Consider the following 19,836-nt stretch of genomic DNA (forward strand, 5'->3'; position numbering starts at 1 on the left):
GTTTTGCTTCTGCTGGGAGATAAACACCTTCTGTTTCACTGTTAGTAACAGCATAAGGTCGCCTTCCCATTTTTAGGGCAGTCCATTTTTGATGTCCAAAATTAGGACATCATCTTGATTTCCAAAGTTATTTATCATTATGCAATGTGTTGGGTTTAGAACTTGGTTCACCTGGTGGGCAAGGGAATTAAGCTCTACAGGACGTAACTCCTGTCAGTGTTAATGCTCTGCCAATGAAGGCAGCAGCTCTGTAGAACCATAAATGACACCACCACTTCTTTGTTCAGAGGGCACTGAGGTACCCGTAATGTGTCCTGCATAGCTAGAAACAACATCTCTTACACAGTGTAGTGGTTGTGAGCTAGTTAGCACATCCAATTTTTTTCTTTGAATTAATGAAATGTTGGAAATGAACAGCTGGAGCCAAGGCTGTTGGCTTCAAACACTAGCCTAATGCTATCTAATCCAGGTGTGGAATAGGAGAATACCTGAGATCCCTTTCAGCTTCATATATCTAATACTCTTAAGAAAACAGTTTTTATAACCCAGATTCAGCACAACATTTAAGTGTTTTGAGGAACTGATTATTTAATTAGCTAAAACCATGCTTTTTTTTATTTTCCAGGATGGTACCAGACAACACAATATGCCATGGAAGTATTGACAGTCTTGCCACTGGAGCACCAAGGCTGAGCTCACAGAAGGAAACTCTATGACCCTGAGCTCACCCTGGACCCTCAGCCAAAGCACTGGGGCTGTCCGTGCTGGGTGTGAGTGGGCTGGCCCTGTCCATTACCAGGAGAGGTGGAAGCCAAGAACTGTAAGCGTGAAGCCCACAGCACTTTGCCAGGCAGGTTAATGGAAAACAGACGGGGCTCTGCCAGAATTTTGTTGCAGTTGCACAATTTCAGTAAAACTTCAATTGAAATTTAAAGTCTAATGAATGGAGATATTCCATCTATAGCACCACCTAGACCTCTCAGTCAGTAATTGCTGACTAGTTTTATTTACTATTATGTCAGCCACTAAGAACCAGCAGGGTTTATTGAAAATGAACACCAGACCCAGCTACTCTGACTTACCTAGGCCTGCTGCCCTTCTTTAAGATAGATGCTGTTGAATAGAGTCTTTGGTTATTTATGGACTAGAGATGATTTTGCCATCTAATGGACGTCCCATCTTCTGCCCTTTACTAAATCCAGAGCTAAAATATTCATTACTTCTGGGTTTTTTTTGTTTGTTTGGTTTTTTTTGATTTTTTTTTTTGTTTTGTTTTGTTTTGTTTTTTTCTGTATCACTTCTAGCATTCTTAACACATCCATTTAATGTCATACTTCTATGGCCACTACAATTTCTAATATTTTCATTGATTTTTTTTTTTTGTCCTTGATGACATACATTTTACTTTTCCTTAACTCCCCTTATTCATTTACTAGAAGTATAATAGTTTAATTAAAATAGCCTACTTGCACAAGAAATTATTCCTCAAGCATCATCAAGACAGAGCAGAGCTGATGCTGCAGGGAATGAAGGCTGCCTGACTAGAAGGGAAGGAGAAATCAGGGCGGATGTTTGTGGAATAGGTGTTGAGCATGTGTCTGGGGCTGCAGTGCCTCCCTTGTTAGTGAGCAGATTGCAAATGCTGGCCTGCCATGGGCATGGTTCTCACATGAGCTCATTGTAGCTGGACCTGTGTGTAGACCAGCATATTTTGGGCTATGAGTATGCATCAGACAAGTATGTAGCAGCAGGAAAACCTGCAGCTGCAATGGTAGAAAGTATTTATACATAGTGGAACCATGTGGTATGCTCTCCTACACTATAGTTAGTGATGTCTTATTTATATTCTCATACTATATTTAGTTGTTGTACCATGTATCTCAGCTAATCCAAAGAATGAGGAATTCAATATCTCACAGATAACCCCACTTTTAACACCAGACCTTCACCGTACCCGATGACATCAATACAGATGTCCATGAATAGACAGAAAACAGGGAACACCAAAGGGATATTTATATGAAGAGGATGCCATTTTGCTCATCTGAAAACACATGGAAATACACAAATTTCTCTCTTAAAAGGGAATGAAGTTTTAGCAATATCTGTGTTAAGGCTACCACCTTAACTCTGCTTGGTTTTCAAACAAAAATTCTTCTGCTAGACTAAAGCAGATGAAGAATAATCTACAGTCTTTGAAAAATTTCTTTACTATACATTCATGGATATTCTAATAATAAAAATCTGCACCAAGCCTATTGTCAACATTACAAAATGAATAAGAAACTCCAACATCCATCATTCCTATCAGTGCTAATAGTTAGTGAACAATACTGCCCTTACTCCCAGAGTGAGCAGCAGCTGCATATCACTGTGACCAATGTATTTTAACTCAAAGACTTGACATTTACAGCCACTCTAACTCTGTCTTTTTTTGCCATAAAAAGGCGGTGAGTTATGTCATTGTTCTATTTCCTGTTGCTTTTCTTGAGGTCATCTATATATTTTAGGTGGACTACATAGATTCCTAAGTGTCTACACTCAGCTGAAGTCAAAATATGTGTTTTTACTCTGAAGATGCAGTTACAATTTCATAAGTACAACTCTCAGTAATGGTAACAGGAAGAGAGATATGGTGGTGTTCTACTATTAATTGTAGTCCATGTTAAAGGTCTCTTCAGTAATAAAGCAACATTATTTGTATTAGTCTGCTTAAAATAGACAAAAATATTATTGGTATTCTTTTCTTTAAAAAATGCAAAGCCAGACTTAGCATTCATGACAAAGTTTTTCCCAGTATATTAAGGATACAGTACTCAAGTGAGCAGGTAATACTGCTCAGAAAGATAGCATTTGACATGGAATATATGTTTGATACTCCTTTCCAGTTAATCTGTAAATATATACAATTTATACACACACAGACACACAAAAAAAAGAATTTTGTGTGAAGGCAAGGTGGGAGCATAGACAACTTTCCAGTGCTTCACAGCCTTCTGAACTCACAGGTATGTACTCAACAGATTTCTAAGTCAGGAAATGAAAACTCCTATAATATGAGCTGGAATCTGTGTGTGATAAACCCAAGAGTTGCACCTTCACAATCATTTCCTCTGCTATGGAGTCAGCAAGACCTCTCTGGTTGATTTTCCTTGGTGAGTGCAGAGCGCATATGTAGTGAGTACTCCACAACACAGTCCAAATCATTATTTGACTGTTAATTAAACATGAATATAGCATGAATATAACATGAACTACAACACTTTCTTTCCTGTCTCGCACAGCTCTACAGCATGATACACTTGAGATCATCAGTAATGCTGTTACCCTCATATAATATAACTGTACAGGATGTTGTTGAATGCTGACGCGTCCATGGACAAGATGAGGTACAGCAATTGAGCAAGTAATTCAGATTTGTGGTGTACGATGTTAACAAAACTTTACGATGTATTAAAAATTCTCAAGAGGAAAACTCTTGAAATTTATTATAATGTAAGTAGTAAACATATTAATGTGTTTTTACACAGGTAACAGTTAGTGCTTACTACAGGTATATTTCAACCAGCGGTGAAATAAAATGAACCTTTTACAAATTCACCAATTCAATATGTTTCCTTCAAAACAATATTAAGTGTGTGGCTATGAAAACAGAGTGACACATAAAAAAATCAAAAATCATATACCACAGGGTTAACATTTTTATAACTAGAGGAAAACAAAAAATTATGTACATAAATACATATATTTTTATATATAGCAAATTACAGTTTCCTGCACTGAACATTTATCAAATACACAAGTACTGAACAATACTGGATAGGGTGCTTTGTCACACCTTGTGGTCTCCTTAAATTCCTGTGAGAATGGAAGACAAGTTTTTATGGAGGATACAACTTGTTCAGTGAAGTAAGCTCACACAATAATTAAAAATTAAGAACAAAAAAATCCCTACAGCAGAATTGACTGATATTTTCAGCACAGGCATCTTTAAAAACAAAATGAGAATACTCTACTCTTCTTCAAGCACATGCCCCAACAGATAATCTGTGTCAGAGAGCTTTATTCTGTACAACAGCTCAGCAGTGAATCTGGGCAACAAATCTAACACTCAGCTTTGTCCACTGGCTTGTCAAAGCCGTTGTCTTTCTGATAGGCAGGTCAGTCTATCAGGCAGGGAGGAATCACCTTCCGGATCCCCTCCAGAAACCATATCCTTTCTCTCGGACTTGGGCAGCCACTCCCGCAACCTTCAGATCAAAAACAAGGCACTAACTGGTTTTCTGGCCATTACCTTTCCAAGGTTCTAGGAACTGTGGTTACTATCATCATGGGAGATTTTGAAAGCTATTTTTGAGGACTATATACAAAGTTATTATGGTTTTGAAAATAGAAAGCATTCACACCACACTTTTCATTTCACCTGGCCAGAAATGTTAAGCTCAGATTCCTAATGCATAAATAACAATCCTTATTGACAAGGATGATGCAGACTCCATTGGGTTCTTGTGACCTTACCAGAAACTGTCTTCAAAGTACTGCAGTTACTAGCTAGGAATAACAATCCCATTTAGATGTTCTTCAGAGCACACAATGCAAATATTTATATGCTATAAAAAGCACTTGGTGGTCTTCACGGGTTAATGATGTCTTGAACTTGGGGGATGGTAAATCCAGTCCATTACAATAAGAGTCATACTCACAACCATGAAGATTATGCCAACTATGAGGAAAATTAGAGCCTGAAATTGGAAAATGAAATTTAGTAAATAAAGCAAGTAACTGAGCAGGCACATATATGGTCCCACTGGATCTGCATTAGTGAAATACTCATGGCCTAAGTTTGGCTTATTCTATGTGACTAAAATCCAAGTAATGTTGTATAGGGATACATGAATCAAAATTAGTCCTGTGTGAATTTCAGTCCAAGAGAGATGAACTTCACACAGCTAGAGCTGAAAACAACCCACTTTGGTACTGTGGAAAATAATAAAAAATAATATAACAAAGAAACAACTTTTTTTATCTTTAGAAAATGACAAATTTTCAGTCAATTATTATGATCTCTGGCTTTAAGAACAACTTCAGAGTTAATCTGCTTAATCCTTATAAACAAACAGGTAAGCCCATATCTGTTATCTGACAGTATTTCTGTATATATTCAAGAGATTCAGACATTTGTAGTCATCCTTTGCTTTAGTGGAGTTTTAGTCTATTGTAATCTGTCCACACTTAACAATATTCTTTGTGAAATATCTTTGTGAAACAAAGATGAATATTTTATGTGATCTCAGTACAGGGTGTGAAATTCTAGATGTGCCTAACACACAGCAACATGAAGAGTGAACAAAGACATGTGAAAAAATATTCAGCCTCTCTACAATAACAGCCTCAAAAAATACTGTAGAAATCATTTCACCACAAAAAGTTTCTTTTATACTTGAAGTATGTATCAGTTGAACTCATATGACTTTTGTGAACGTATATATATATATGTATATATATGTACATATATAGATGTATGTATGTCCATCTGTTTACATTATGTGCCCACATATATATTTCATCAATAACTTTTCTAATTACATTTTCAAAGAACATTTCCTAAGTGATAGTTAAATGTGCAGGCAGTTATCGATGTTCAGGATGAAAGGTATTGCAGTGGCAGTCCAGCATGACGTATTGACACGTGTTGTACATAAATGATAGACCTTCATATATGCATCCTATAGCTGTGTGGATCCGTCTCAGAGGAGAGCTCACTGTTACTTATTTATCTCTGCAGTACAAATTCCTTCTTAACCTTGATCTCAAATCTTCCTGTTAATCCACAGCTGGTCTTCTAACATGAACCAACTTCTTATAGACTGTCATGGTGCTATTTATGCAAATGCAGGTGTCAACTGGAGCTTAGAGTGGATTAAGTAAGTCCCTTTCTCTAGTGGTTTAAGACACACTTTATCCTAAACACTTAGGTGAGTGTCAGGAGCAGTAGGGCACTAAAGGCTTTGTCTTGAGAAGCCTCAGGTGAATCCCACTGCCCAACCTGTATTTTGAGTGGGACACTACCATTTAGGAGCAATTGCCAGATGTTGCAAGTCAAAGGTCTGAGTATTAATGAAGAGTGGAAATCACACATCCTCCCACACTTCCTTTTGCAACTGCCCCCAATTCTCTTACCCCAATCTTCTGGGGAGACCTCAGGGGTTCCTTCTTAACAATTCGCAGGTAGAAGGCACCAGGGAGAATGAAAATCAACATTGTAGCGGAAGAGGCTCCTGGAAGAGAGAGCAGAGCTGAGTGCTGCACCTTTTGACAGAAAAGCAGAGTGGTGCATCTGCAAAAGAAAGCCTGTAGGGAGGAATCTGCCTTTCTGAGCCCAGCTGTACAAAGGGCTCTCTCTAGAGACATCATTCATGGGGAGCTGTGGATGTCCAAATACTTATTTGGGTGTTGGGGCCCAAAGAGACACTTGTTACTTGGAGGGGCTTTTTCAAAATGGTGTGGCTGTGGTGGAGATGTCTGCATGTCAGCTAGTGAGGCAAGGATGAATAGACATTCCCAGGGCTAGGTGACCTTGGAAAGCAGGTATCGAAAAAGAGTAGATGAACTGTGCCTAAGTAGTGCCTACTCCTCTCTTCTCAGCAGAGCCTAGCATGAAGAGCTGGGTATAAAAGGCAGGGAGGAGCAAACCAGCTGCAGAAACCACATGGAGATACCTTTCTCAAGGGCATCTGCATCTGCATCCCTGAGTCCTCAAGTACTTCAGAGCACAGAGGCTCTTTATGGACCTCTTTGGTCAGAGGTCAAAACTGACCCAAAGAAAGTGGTAGGGAGGGAGCTGTTAATGTCAAAAGAAATGTGTCACTTTTTTTTTTTTCTTTTTCTAGCACAAGAGTTTGGAAGTCAATACAATTTTTCATGCTATAGGTGCTTGAAAACCAAAGGTGATTTCCCTCTCCTCCATATATATTAAATCCCTTTTGGGTCGAAATGGGAATTCCTTACCAGTTTTATATTGGGATTGTTGGATTCGTTGTGCCTCATGCAAAGTAACAACAAAGTTGAATAGTATGTAGCTTTGACTGCCAGCTGTTTGGGAATTCTTGCATCCCCTTTAACTTCAATTTGTGTTTATATTACTCTATTGTAAGACCCAAACAGAGATTGACCTTCAGCCCATGAATGCAAATATGTTGTAGAAAGATAACAGAGTCAACAAAAAGTCTTTATGAAACCTACCGATAAATCCAAAAATGTCTTTAATTGTTGGGACAAAAATTACAAGCAGATTATTAAAAGCCAAAATTACTGCTGCAATCAGGAAATGCCTTATCCAGCTGAATGGCCTTTTGGGAAACAGCAATGCACTGATAGATGAACGGATCTGCAAGGTGAAAAACAGCAGGGAAAGTAAAACAACAATTAATTTATCTTTGCTTCCAATTAAAAAAAAATCTATATTAATTACTTCTGCTGTGACAAATTCTGACTGAAAAAATGTGTTTTCAGTCTTTGATTCCCTCAATAATCCCACTCTGATGTCGGTTTTTGAGAAGTGAGTTCACAGTTTAATGCAGAAACTCAAATATTTGCAGTGTAGGAGAAAGTCAAGTAAATAGGGTGTAAAATCAGGGACATGAAATCTGTTCAACTGAAAGATGCTAGTATCAGCAAAAAAAATCCTCATAGAATTCCCCACTATAAGTACTAATCAACAGGCAAAAAAAAGAGCATGTGTGAAATATGAATTGCTGTATTCCCAAACCTGATGAAAATCCCACAAGAATCCCACAAGTCATTTACTTTTCTGAGAGAAAGAGGAAGATGTTGTTTTACTTAATCATTGAATATATACGTATACATATCTGAAAAGGAAAGCATATTTTTTAATGCTACTTGGAAATTATAATCCTAAAACCTATTGCAGAGGATCCATTTTTGCTTCACTGACTTTCTCACACATCGTGAATTTTATTTTGCTTTTACAACATAAACGATGGTAAGTATAAAAAAGGTCAAAAGCAAATCCATTTGGTGGCTGGAGATAATATTATTCTCAAGTACCACAATTAACTTAAAAGTTGGTATTCTGAAATAGGACAAAAATATTTTTATACTCAAAAAGCTCCAAATGCACTTCTGTTTGGTTGTTTAAAAAAACATATAATTGCTTCTAGGTGAGTTTGTCAATTTAATATATATATGGGGTTCTCTCAGGGTAGTACATGACTTGAACACACACCATGAGTTTTGTATTTAATGTTTTTCAGGTTGATTGATGTAAACCAGTATTAGGAAGAGGTAGGCAGGTTGAAAGTATTTTTCCACTTTTTTAGTTGGTGTAAAACAGTCTTATTACAGAAAAAAACTTCTTTCTGCATTCCTGTAAACTTAGTCATATTGTGCATTATTCCTTTTGTGATACTGTCCTTAAAATAACCTATCCAACTGAAATTTTACAGTGGCTAATGGTATATAGATCTATATTTAATTTATTTTTCTGGCAATGCAGTATTTTTTTAAATAAAAGACTGACTAAGAAAATACAAATGGTATGATTCATAAAAAAATAGTTAATACAATTATACTGCTTGTTTGAAGTAATAAGATCTACTGATCTTGGTGTTCTGATAGAATGTGTAAAGCTCTGATATTCTGGCTTACAAGCAAATGGTATTTTCTCAGGGGTTCTTTCAATGGAACAATCAGTGCTGTGATATGTAACTGTTAACTTTTCAAATATGAAAATGATTATACAGAAATCTAAAAATACAAAATGTTACACCTGACAGGCTTTTGCAATGCCCTTAGCTTGTTTTCCCATGAAGACTGACCAATTTGTTAAAACTAATTTAAACATTGAGCCACTGGTTTGAACATGTTGTTTAAGGCAGGGCACTGAAGCTCTCCAAGCTAGAAGGATTGACTCTGGGTGCTTTATATCTGAACTTTTTTTTTTTTTTTTTTTTTTTTTAGTAGACAACATTGAACAGTGATCACTGCTTTTAGGCATTTGTCAGAAAGCCTGGAAACAGTACCTACCCAGAGAGTGTTTTGCATCCAGGACAACAGAGGAACAGGACTCCTGGGCTACTCAGATGGGAACACTGCTGTGATGTATCTTGCTGGGAGCCCTCCAGCATCATGATGTTGGGCTTGTACATGCTGTACTAATGACACACCAGCTTCCCAAAACAAAATGATGAGGATCAGCTATTTTCTCCCGTACTGCATGGCAGCTCAAGGAAGGCATGAGGCACAGTCTTATACATTCAGAGGCCTGGAGCTCTGCTCACTGGGGAAGATCAATCCCTGAGGAGATCCTCTGCAGAGTGATTTGTTTATCTGTGCCTTTCTGCCCCTACTGTTGTGGTTATTGTGCCTTTCCCAGTGAAGAGCACACAGAAGCTCCAAACTTTGCTGACAACTGACTTTGCAGTCCTTTTATGCCTCTTTTTTCTGGCACTTAGTTTCCCCACCTGCCCATAGACTCAAGCCTGTAAGGTAAGCACTGGAGCTCTGTCCTTGTACTTTGGCAGCCCAATGTGGGAGTCCTGCACAATGCATGACCTGAGCTTCGTGTGTCTATCCTGAGTTTGGATGCTATCGTAAGTGCCTCTGTCTGTATTAGGAAATCTTGTAAGGGGGTTCAGTATATCTCCACACTTTGGTACTTAGCACTGTGCTGATAAACACAGCACAGAAAGAGCCAGAGAGAACCAGAGAAGTAATTCCTGGTTTATTTATAAAGACGGATTTATTTCGCTCTTTCAAATTTTGCAACCCTAACAGCCTAAGGTCCACACTCTGGTTAAACCGCATATGAGAAAACAGACTTCTACATAAAAAAAGCTCAGACTTCACTTTTCTTTAATGTTAAAATATGTCTGTGCTGATCACATTCAGTCACTGTATATGGGTTAGCCCTGATTTCAGCTATGTTACTTACAGGGAAAAGGACAAGGGGCACAGTCAGGGTTACAGCCACCAGCACTGCCAGACGAACTGACAGCAAAAGGGTGTCAAAGGTGTACACTTTAGTGTATGTATGAAGCAGCTCATCTTCAACTTCTCCTACGAAAAAGAAACAGAAGGGAGTTAAATCACTTAAGCAGTGCCTTGCACATTTAAAAGGATCTTTATACTGCAGTCAAAGATAAGATTAACTTTAGCCCAGCTGCTGTAATTAGATACAAATTATGGGCTAGACATGAAAGAGGAATTTTCCCACTGTGACTGATACAAGTCCATCATTCAGTGATGATGAAGGTAATACAGCTGTGAGGTGATGCTTTGTACTCCAGTATCTTTGAGATGACTTTGAGAAAGTAATTAAGTGGATGCAGAACCTGAAGTAAAAATAATTTCTGTGATATGAAACAACTCACTGAACTGGTAGCAGATCCTTTTGACCTCCACCCAGATGCCATAGCTCTCAAACAGAGCCATCTTGCCCCAGTGACAGGGAGCAGATCGTGCTATATCATTCACTTCTCTGATGTATGGAGGAACTAACAAGGTAAAAAGAGGTGGCATTTGCACAAAATGGTATGCTAATAGAGGGACTACTCTGTTTGCCTATCGGTTAGTCTAGCTCGTCCAGATTTTTTTTTACACTAGAATGATTTGCACCTGTTTTTCAGCATAGATGAAACTGAACTAGTGGCGTCAGAGACAGATTGGATAGCACTTAATAGTGTCATGTAAAACTGTTGAGCACTAGAGTATTTTTAGTACTCTTTGCCTTTGCCAAGAGTCAAGTTTACAGCAGCTTCTTGTCTGAGTACATAAAGTCAAGGGAAGCAAAACTAGTCCCCCTAGAAGGTGCCTCTGAGTCTCTCACAGGTGAGGAACTTGTGGCCTGACAGTTGGGTAAGTCCCATAGTTCATTCAGAAGGTTACACACTATGTATTATAATTGAATGTTGTTTAAACTTGGCTTCAGACCCCCCCAAAAATGCATTAATACTTGAGTCTTTATGATAGAACCAGCTTGCCTGCATTAAAAAGTACAGCAAAATTCTGCAGAAAACAGGGGTTTGACCTACCATAGAAGGTAAGGTATCCAAAGAGGGCAGCCAGAAGATACATGATGAGCATGCCAGTGATGGAGATATTGGAAACATTCTGCATCCGCTTTCGGGAGCGACTTAAGTACAAAAGAAAGAGAATAACAGTTCTATAAAGCCTCTCTTTGTACAAGAAGTGTCTTAGGTCTCTGACATACCCTCACTGGATAGTAAGTTCATAACACCCATATTGCTTACATAGAGCCCTTGATGCTTTACAACTCTGTGCAATGCAGCACAGATTTATGAAATGTGTTGAAACTGCGTTTCTAGTGCTTTCTCTGTGGCAACATAAAAATGTGCCACATTAGTTTGTATATCATAATTTATTAAATGTCAATCTCAAATAACGTATTTTAGACTAAAAAAATGGAGGGACTAGAATTACAGGTCTGTTAATAATAATAGACAAGATTTCTCAGCCATCTCTATATGAACATACCCTTATATCTACATAGGGCTGTTCTGCAGGTTCAAGAACCCCTTGCAGCTCACATCCTTTCTTCATAAATCCTTTGGTTAAAGAAAATCTTCATCTTATAGGACCTGTAAGCATTTTCCCAAGTAATATGAGAATTTTTACAGCTTCTGAGGTTAAACCTACTGAAATAGGAGGTAATGGTTCTTAGCCTCCTTGAGTTTTGCAACACACCCTCCTGTAATGCAATTTTTGCTATTCAACAAATGCCTTTTATAAGCTCTTCCAAACTATCAACTCTGTGCTGTTTTAAGCAAGTGTATTTGATTTCTGATATTTGTTAAGCAAAACAGGCTGAGTGAAGAGCCCATCTCACCCAAACCAATGGCATCCCAAGAAACTTCAAGAGTAAGCAGCAACTGACACAGACACAGAACATATTTAGGTATTATTAGAAACCAGAATTATCTGTTTCAGTGAAACCAAGTTCCCCAGTTTACTTCAGACCATTTGAAGGGCTGTCCAGATTGTTCCTTTACTAATATTGATCAATGCAGTGGTTCTCTGTCACCAATATCTGACTATAAGATCAAAGCAAAGCCAAAATCTGCTTACTATGGAAAATGATAAATCGCTATCATGTGGGTGTTTACACAGCAGCAATCAAGGGACAACATGTAGAAGGTGATCTCTATCAATGGTTAACTAGAAGTATCGGACAAAATTTAAGAACCTTACTCTTTGAGTTCACTGTATATTGGTAGCACCTCAGGGTGGCATACGAATGCAAATGCCAGGATGGGTATTGCATAGGCAGTCTGTAAAATAAAGCTCCCATTAGTAAGAATAGTCACGGCTGTACCTCTGACTTTTGGCAGGCAGCAGTTTAACTGTGGTACAAGTGGTGGAAGACAAATTCTACAGAATCTCCCTTACCCGTGAGTTGAACACAAAGTATTTTGGCTGGCACTTGTCACTATTGTCGTTGTGTGCTTCGTATTCTACACCGCTTTTTGGGGATGTATCTTTTGGCTCCTCAAGGCTTGGGAAGTGCCCAGCTGTGTTGTCCATCATGAAATTCACACCAGAACTGAGTGACTCATTTGATAACATGACCAGGTGCATTGGCATTGTGTTATTGGTGGTTGTCCAGTTTTCAGCTCCGTGGTCCATGATGGGAAGAGGACAGGGTATTTGGGATTTCTTGAAGATCACCTACACAAAAGTAGCCAATGTATCGGAAGAGTGCCACCATAGGAGATTACACATCCGTGGTACTCCAACAGAAGTATAAACAGATACTGAGAAAGAGAGGAAGCAAGAAGCCTAGTGCTACTAATTCTGGTTCTTCTGCAAATATTTGTTACTCTGTTGTTTTCCTGATTTATTTTTTTACTCTCAAGTGTTTTTAGACTGATTTTTTATTCTGACTTCATGCAGCAATAGGTAGTTGATTTGATTAGATTGCAGGGGCAATTCTAACATCCACATTAAATTGTCATGGTACGAAATACAAAAATGTTTAAGGTTTACAGAGTCTATATTTGGCTAGAGACAATATCCAAACAATCACCTACCACACTGACAAAGAAAACCATACAGGTCAGCGAAAACCCACTTGTGTAACCAAGATAACCTGCGCAGCAAGAAAAAGAAAACAAAACAGAACAAAATAGTTCAGTTACATATAAATTCACTATCCTAACAGGACTAAGAAAAGGGCTTAAGCAGGGCATTAAGCTTACCTAAGCTTTTTAGAAGGGAGAGGGGAAGAATAACCACAACAGTTACAAGTATGACGAGGTAGTTCCCATTAAGGTACCATTCTCTAAAGAGGAAGAATAAAAATAAAAACAATCATCGTTGACATCATAGTGAAAATTTTTCATCTCTGGTTCAGGCTGGGAAAAGGCACCTACCCAGAATTCTCCTCGAGTTTCAGAAATGCTCTGATGACTTCAGGAAGTTCATACTTAATAATAAAGAGGTAGCTTGACATTGCTGAAAAAAACCCAAACAAAACAAACACCTTCAGAGAAAACTGGAGTTCCAAAAAATGAGAAATTTTTTTGCTAAAGTAGAAAAATGAGTTTTGTTTAAATAACAGTGAGAGTAAATAAATAAATAAATAAATAAATAAATAAATCCTTCATATAATTATGAACGTGTTCTGAATGACATCTAGCATTCCATAGTAGATTACTATACAATTTCTACTGAATTTAAAGCATACTTAAGTCACTCTTAACTTTTCATTTTGCTTTTTTGCTATATATATTTTTTTCCTAGTGGATGCTGTCCATCCCCATTCTGTAGTAACTTTAGCTGTTACTTCTGCTAGATCTCTTCAACTACCTTACCATTCCTACTTTCAACTTCTTTCTTCCAGTATCTTCTCTCTATGTAAAGGATGTCAAGATTCCTGATGTAAGAGTGGATTTCTATACATCTCATTTAAAATGTATTGCCAGAAGTAATGTTTTTTTAATTTGTTTTGTATTTGCCACTGAGAGGTCTCTGGTCTCTGGGTCAATCTAGACAAGAACTAGAGGAAGAGCTAATCCTCTTTAATAGGGAAGCATACTTCATTTCTGAATTAAACCAGTTTGATATCCAGGCTTGAGGAAGGAAAGGAATACCATAGAATAACACCTTTTTGTGAACAAAATCAAAAAGTCTTTTGCAGTACAGAGATGTGAACTGCCTCTGTTGGTGCAGAAAAATTGTTGTAACAGGACTATATTGATCTACTGATGGAGATTTGCAAAACATAGTAAGTTCCAGTAGAGAAATCACAAAAAACCTTGCATAAATGTAATTGACTAATGGCATATTTAATTTAAATTTCAATTACCTCTCCTTAAGGAATCTGTAAAAAATTACAAATTCCCCTTTGCTTTCAGACCTCGTGTTCTTCAGCCTCCCAAAAGATTTCTTCCAGGATAGTAAAGCAAAAATCTTTGTTGAATGAATGTACACTCTATCACTATGTTTGTATTGGTAAGTCTCCTGTTCTGAGAGGATGGAGGTTACTTCAGAGATATTTCACAGGAAGTAAAATTAAAAATTACTTTAAACACACATTTTAGGAATAACACAACCCAACTGTTATTTCAAGGAGAGAATTCAGCTGATAAATGAACTACTGAGGAGCCTTTTATGGAGAAGTCAGAACCTTGTCCTGCTCTTTTAGGTCAAACTAATCTTTTCTAAGTTTACGCATATGCTTCAACTAGATGCTAAGAGCAGTCTGAGCCATACTAAACAAAGATAATGGCCAGTGCCTTGAGGACAGTCAGTCAGGTCACTTTAACCATCACTGAAAGCTCTTTACTGGTCATGGAGAGATCCCAGGCAACTGTCTTTCACCATACACTGAAGTGTCAGGTTGCTGAAAAAAGTGAGATGAATTCTTCATATCCTTCATTTTTACAATACAGTGTATCTGTATCTGGCTCATCTCTGATGCCATTTAGCCAGATAGAGGAGAGAAAGAAATCACTTGTTTTCTGCAGAGAGAGCATTGGAAGCTAGAAAACTTTCGTCTCTTACCGCCAATATTCTGCATTGTGACTGCAATGAAAACACCACACTTCCCAGGCCAGCCAAACGCCTTTGCTCCCAGTTTTTCATATATTAATGATCCTGAAAAAAAACCCAGTCAAAACCAAAACAAGAAAAGAAATATGAGCCACTACATTGTATATACTCGATAAATTGCATTCCAAGGTAAAATACATGCATGCAATACAGACTCTTTGTCAGTCACGGCCTCCTACCTCCTTCTTTTGATATCTTCAGTAAAAGGTGGACCGAGTAGAGTGACAATATTGCTACACTGAGCAGCAAAACTCTGCAAGGCAAAGCAGAAATCAGAATCCTAAGCATGACATCAGAAACATTCAGTTAATTTGAACATACACTTGCTGGTTCTCATGAATTTCAACATGCAGATAGTTTCCAGCAAGTTTGTTCTTCGGTCTCCCAGTTCTAAATGCAGATCTAAGCATCAGCTGTAGCTTACTTGTGAATACAGTTGCACCTTACACACTCTAAAAGCCCCTGAAAGCTTGTTTAAGTCTAGTTTCCATTTAGTAAATGGTGTTTTTCTGTCCCAGTAATATTAACATCATGATTTGTGAAAACAGAGAAACTTCAAGCAAGTGGAAAATTACTGTGAGGGTAACAATATCTATGCACAAGTTTGTACTTTAAATAAAATTCCTTCATCTACCAGAAGGGAGAATGTTCTACTGCAAGAAACATAGAAATAGCATAGTAAAGAAAGTGAGCTGTGGGGGGAGATTTGTTTTTGGCTTTAGCATTACTCCCTACTTTAGCACTGCCAATGGAGTTAATGTCATTAAGCTTGTATCAGAATTTTTAGCCAACATTTAGTATGAACAGTTTCAAAACAAAGATATAATAAAGGTATTTTTTCCCTGTTAGTGAGGCTTAAAATATCACAGTTTTCTTTACAGTGATCATATGTAAACATAGCAGCTAGTACAAGTGCTCAGAGAAAGTTGAAGGAGAAAAAAATCTTACATTTTTCTGACCCTGATACAATGTCAATTTTAGAACTGGCTTCCATTTTTTGCTCTGCAAGTACTATATCTAAACCAGCTGTGTGTAGGTGTTTTGAAGCATTTATACAGAGTAGCATTTGAATCTACAATTAATTTGCAGTTAAAAATTATATTGGCATAACAGGAGATGTTTCTTAGCAACTGGAAAATTTCAAATGTTAAAATTTCAAATACTGTTGCTGCCATAGTGACATAGTCCCCACAAGCAAGAAGCTCTATAAAAACATGCTAGATATCAGTAATGTAAAAAAATGGCTTATTGTGACACAATAATATCCTGGTTTATTCCAGTCTCATGGGAGGCTAAAATAAAGGCTTCATTTAAAATTACAACCAGTTATTAAAAAAACTTCCCAAATTTATTTTTGATACAGTTTGTCTCATTCAAAGGAGCCAGATGTTAGCCACTGATTTAAAAACTTCCCATGGCTATATGTTACTGTTTATCAAAACCCATTCTCTGTGGATACTCTTTGTCAGTCACAGACCAATGCTGTCCTTTGTGCACACTGGGTACAGACAGACTAGAAGCAGCAACATCAGATCTGTGAATGCCTTTTCACTCAAAGCATGTTGCCATTTCAGATTATATAGAATACTCTTCTTCCATTTTTACATTGTGTTTAGATAATTGGGGTTATACAAACATATTTGTGAGTGATTTAATTTCCTTGTTGGATTCCCATACTGAACTGGCAAGATCGATCTTGTTATTTTAGGACCTGCATGCTGTTCTTTCCTTCTGTTTTTTGACTGCACAGTATCAATTCACAGCCACATTCATAACACAAAGGAGGTCTAAAATATTAAAAACATAAAACGATTTTCAGCAGTGGATGATTCCTTGTGGTGAAGCCGAAATGCTTTCATTGCAGAGGATCTTACAAGAATCTTCAGCTAACAAAGCAAGCTTAACATACATCTCTAGCCACAAAAACTTCAGCTCCAGCCCAGTTCTTATATTCTATTTGCTTCTTTTTCTATGTACTTACATGAAAAGGATAATTCCTGTGTTGGCCATGGCATAGGAGAGCCCTAAGATGCCGCTGCCCATAATGGCATTGCTGAGGTTGAACGAGGACATTCCAAAGGAAGTTCTACCCCTATGCTGTTGGGTGCAAGAACAGAAAATGGCAATTCACTTGCATTTTACTGAGCATGACTGGCTAATTGTCCTCATTGCTGGTATTCCCTGCACTGCTCCATTGATCCCTAAAGGTGGAGTTTTTTCAAGGTTCCCAAGCTCAGAGGCACTTGCCACCGTAAGAAGTCTCTTTACCCTGAAGACAGCTGTGCTGGTAGTGTTTGCCTCTTCCCACTCTTTCATTGTCTCAGTCAGGAGGAGGTCTACATTCCTGACAGGTGACTAAGGTGATACATTTACACTGGCTGCGCTGGCCAGCCACTATGGAAATCTGTCCTCTTATCAAATAGATTTCACAATTACTGATTTTTAAAATTCCGATTTTCAAATAAATTAATACATCAGATTATTCAATTTGTCTCCAAGTAGAATGTGTTTTTTTTCTTTGGGAATCTAAAAATGTGTCTGGGGGAGGAAAGAAAGGAGCTCTGTGTGCCTAGGGCTGGTAGCAGAAGAATGGAAGTGGACAAAACCTAGGAGAGAGGGGATGGTGTGTGAGTGAGTTATAACTGAGCAACACCAAGTGGAAAAGAAAAAGGGAACTCGGATCCTAATTTTAGTTTGCAATCACAAACAATATTTTTGATTTGATGTTATCGTTCCTTAATAAAATTGTAACACAGCTGATAAAACAATGCCTTCCATTTCATGAAATCCACTAAAAATTGAGTAACTTTAAATCCTAAGCAGAGTGGCACCCACATGCACGCCCCAGGAAACGGTGCTGTGCTTCCGCTTGCATGTGGAGCTGTCTCGGGAGTTGGAGGTGTGCTGACCATGCAGTGCTCAGCATCGTAAAGCCAAAACAAGAGTGTTTTTTTCTTTAAAGCAATGCAGCTGAATGTAGATTCATTTACACTGATGCTGGAAACTAGAAATACAAGCATGTATGCACTGAGGCATACATCTACCTGGCCGTAAGAACAGCAAAATCCTTCCGAGCCCAATGCCCTGTCAGGAAAATGGGTGCATACCCACCCTGTATACACATGTCAGCTGAGATGGTATGCAGATGTTACTGAAGTTCAAGTGTGATTGGAGGAATTTTTCTGATTACTTTTGAAGGAAAGGCTCAGTTTTACTTCAAAGACAACAGAAAAGGTTTCCTGCACTAACTGTTAGAAAATATGTTTATTCTTGGAAAGTTAATATTATGCTGGCTGGCCTCCAGAGTAATTTTGCTTACTGACACTTCTAGAAAAAATTCATGTCAATAGGATCTACTTTGTAATTATTCATTCATTCATTAAAAATGAATAAAACTTACATATTCTTCATCATAGTCTTCTAATTTCTTTTTATCCAGATATCCATTTGTAAGGAACTTCTGACTTTCTGCATCATCACTAGCAAAGGGACTGAACACAAGGAAAAGTAAGCAAACAATTAGATAAAGCTTATGACACACATTATAATAGAATAGTGCCTTTTATCATCAGTGGAAACTTTCCTTTGATGTTGTTATGAATATTTAAAAATCCTTCAGAAAAAACCTCTGTTATCATGTAAAGTTCTATGTCCAATGGCATGTTTAGTGGATCTTTGCTTTGATTTGGAATTTAGTTTTAGACTCAGTGATCGTCAAATTACATTTGATTGTAGCTGTGGGAAAGCAGATCCGTACTGCCAGTAACATGCTAAAGCTGAGCGCATACTTCACGTCTGGGGAACAAAGGACCTTGCAACTGCCCTGATGGAAATATGTGCTGGAGGGTGCAGCAAGCTGAGAGTTAGAGGCTGATGGCTGGTTTCAAGATGTCTTTTTCCAGCCATGCAGGTGCTAGTGTTATCGTGGGTTCTGCTGGAATGTCTGAGGCTGGGTTGCCCCCGCTGCCCTCCGTACTTTGTCCTGGGGAGCTCTCCCTCCGCAGTGTGCCCAGGCTGAACTACTCTGAGAGTGTATTAAATATTGCACGTGTACTATCCGAGCAGACTAGCTGGAAATTGCCAGTCGTGCTCTGTGTTGGGAGCCTGCATATATCAATCAGATATCAGGTGGTGGTGGGCAAGGGGGGGCCTGGGCTGCCTTGCTGTTCTGGGCACATTGTCCTCCAGAGCACAGAGCAGGCAGGGTCAGCGCTGTGAGGAAACTACCCACATGCCGTTAGTGAAGATTGTTTATTGATTACTGCTTTCTAGCCTTAACAGAACAGATAAGTGCTTACCTCCTAATTGCAGCCTTTTCCGAACCAGCCGGCTCTGTGTAGTTGTCTTCAAGGCTTTCTCCACTGTTGCTCTGGTCATCAGGTTCGATGTTGACTTTTTGCAGCTCCATGCGATCCATTAGAGCGGTCAGCGCTTTCCAGCACACACACTCGCTTCTTCAGGGTAAACAGCGCTCTGCCGTCTGCTTGCAGACCCTCTCTGTCATGCAGGGACTGCCAGAACACTCTGTTCTGCAAACAAAACACAACAGAACTCATTAGAGTTTTCTTCAAATTAGATAAACCAGTGTGAATTGTTTGGTTTGTGTTTGATCTTTGTAATAGCATTAGGAGGGGATACTGTTGCAGACTGGGAAGATTCTGGGAAAGCATAAAAATCTCTTTATATGCCAGCATTTGCATCTCTTGTCTCCCTTCAAATAGCAAAGGGTGCAGAGGCTGACAGATG

At 38.3% G+C, this 19,836-nt stretch overlaps 1 protein-coding gene across 1 annotated transcript; it reads right to left on the minus strand.

Moving 5' to 3' along the window:
• Positions 1-4,640: 4,640 nt before the first annotated feature.
• On the minus strand, positions 4,641-19,526 carry SLC38A4 (solute carrier family 38 member 4). Its single transcript, XM_062491158.1, has 15 exons — positions 19,389-19,526; positions 18,491-18,581; positions 17,072-17,187; positions 15,270-15,343; positions 15,043-15,135; positions 13,410-13,491; positions 13,236-13,318; positions 13,068-13,126; positions 12,427-12,705; positions 12,229-12,308; positions 11,052-11,152; positions 9,953-10,077; positions 7,243-7,387; positions 6,181-6,278; positions 4,641-4,742 (listed from the first exon to the last, which is right to left on the minus strand). The coding sequence occupies exons 1-15, from the start codon at positions 19,505-19,507 to the stop codon at positions 4,641-4,643; spliced, it is 1,647 nt and encodes a 548-aa protein (XP_062347142.1). The 5' UTR covers positions 19,508-19,526.
• Between the last annotated feature and the right edge of the window lie 310 nt (positions 19,527-19,836).

Source organism: Cinclus cinclus, chromosome 4, assembly GCF_963662255.1.
Source record: "Cinclus cinclus chromosome 4, bCinCin1.1, whole genome shotgun sequence".
NCBI classification, from domain to species: Eukaryota; Metazoa; Chordata; class Aves; order Passeriformes; family Cinclidae; genus Cinclus; species Cinclus cinclus.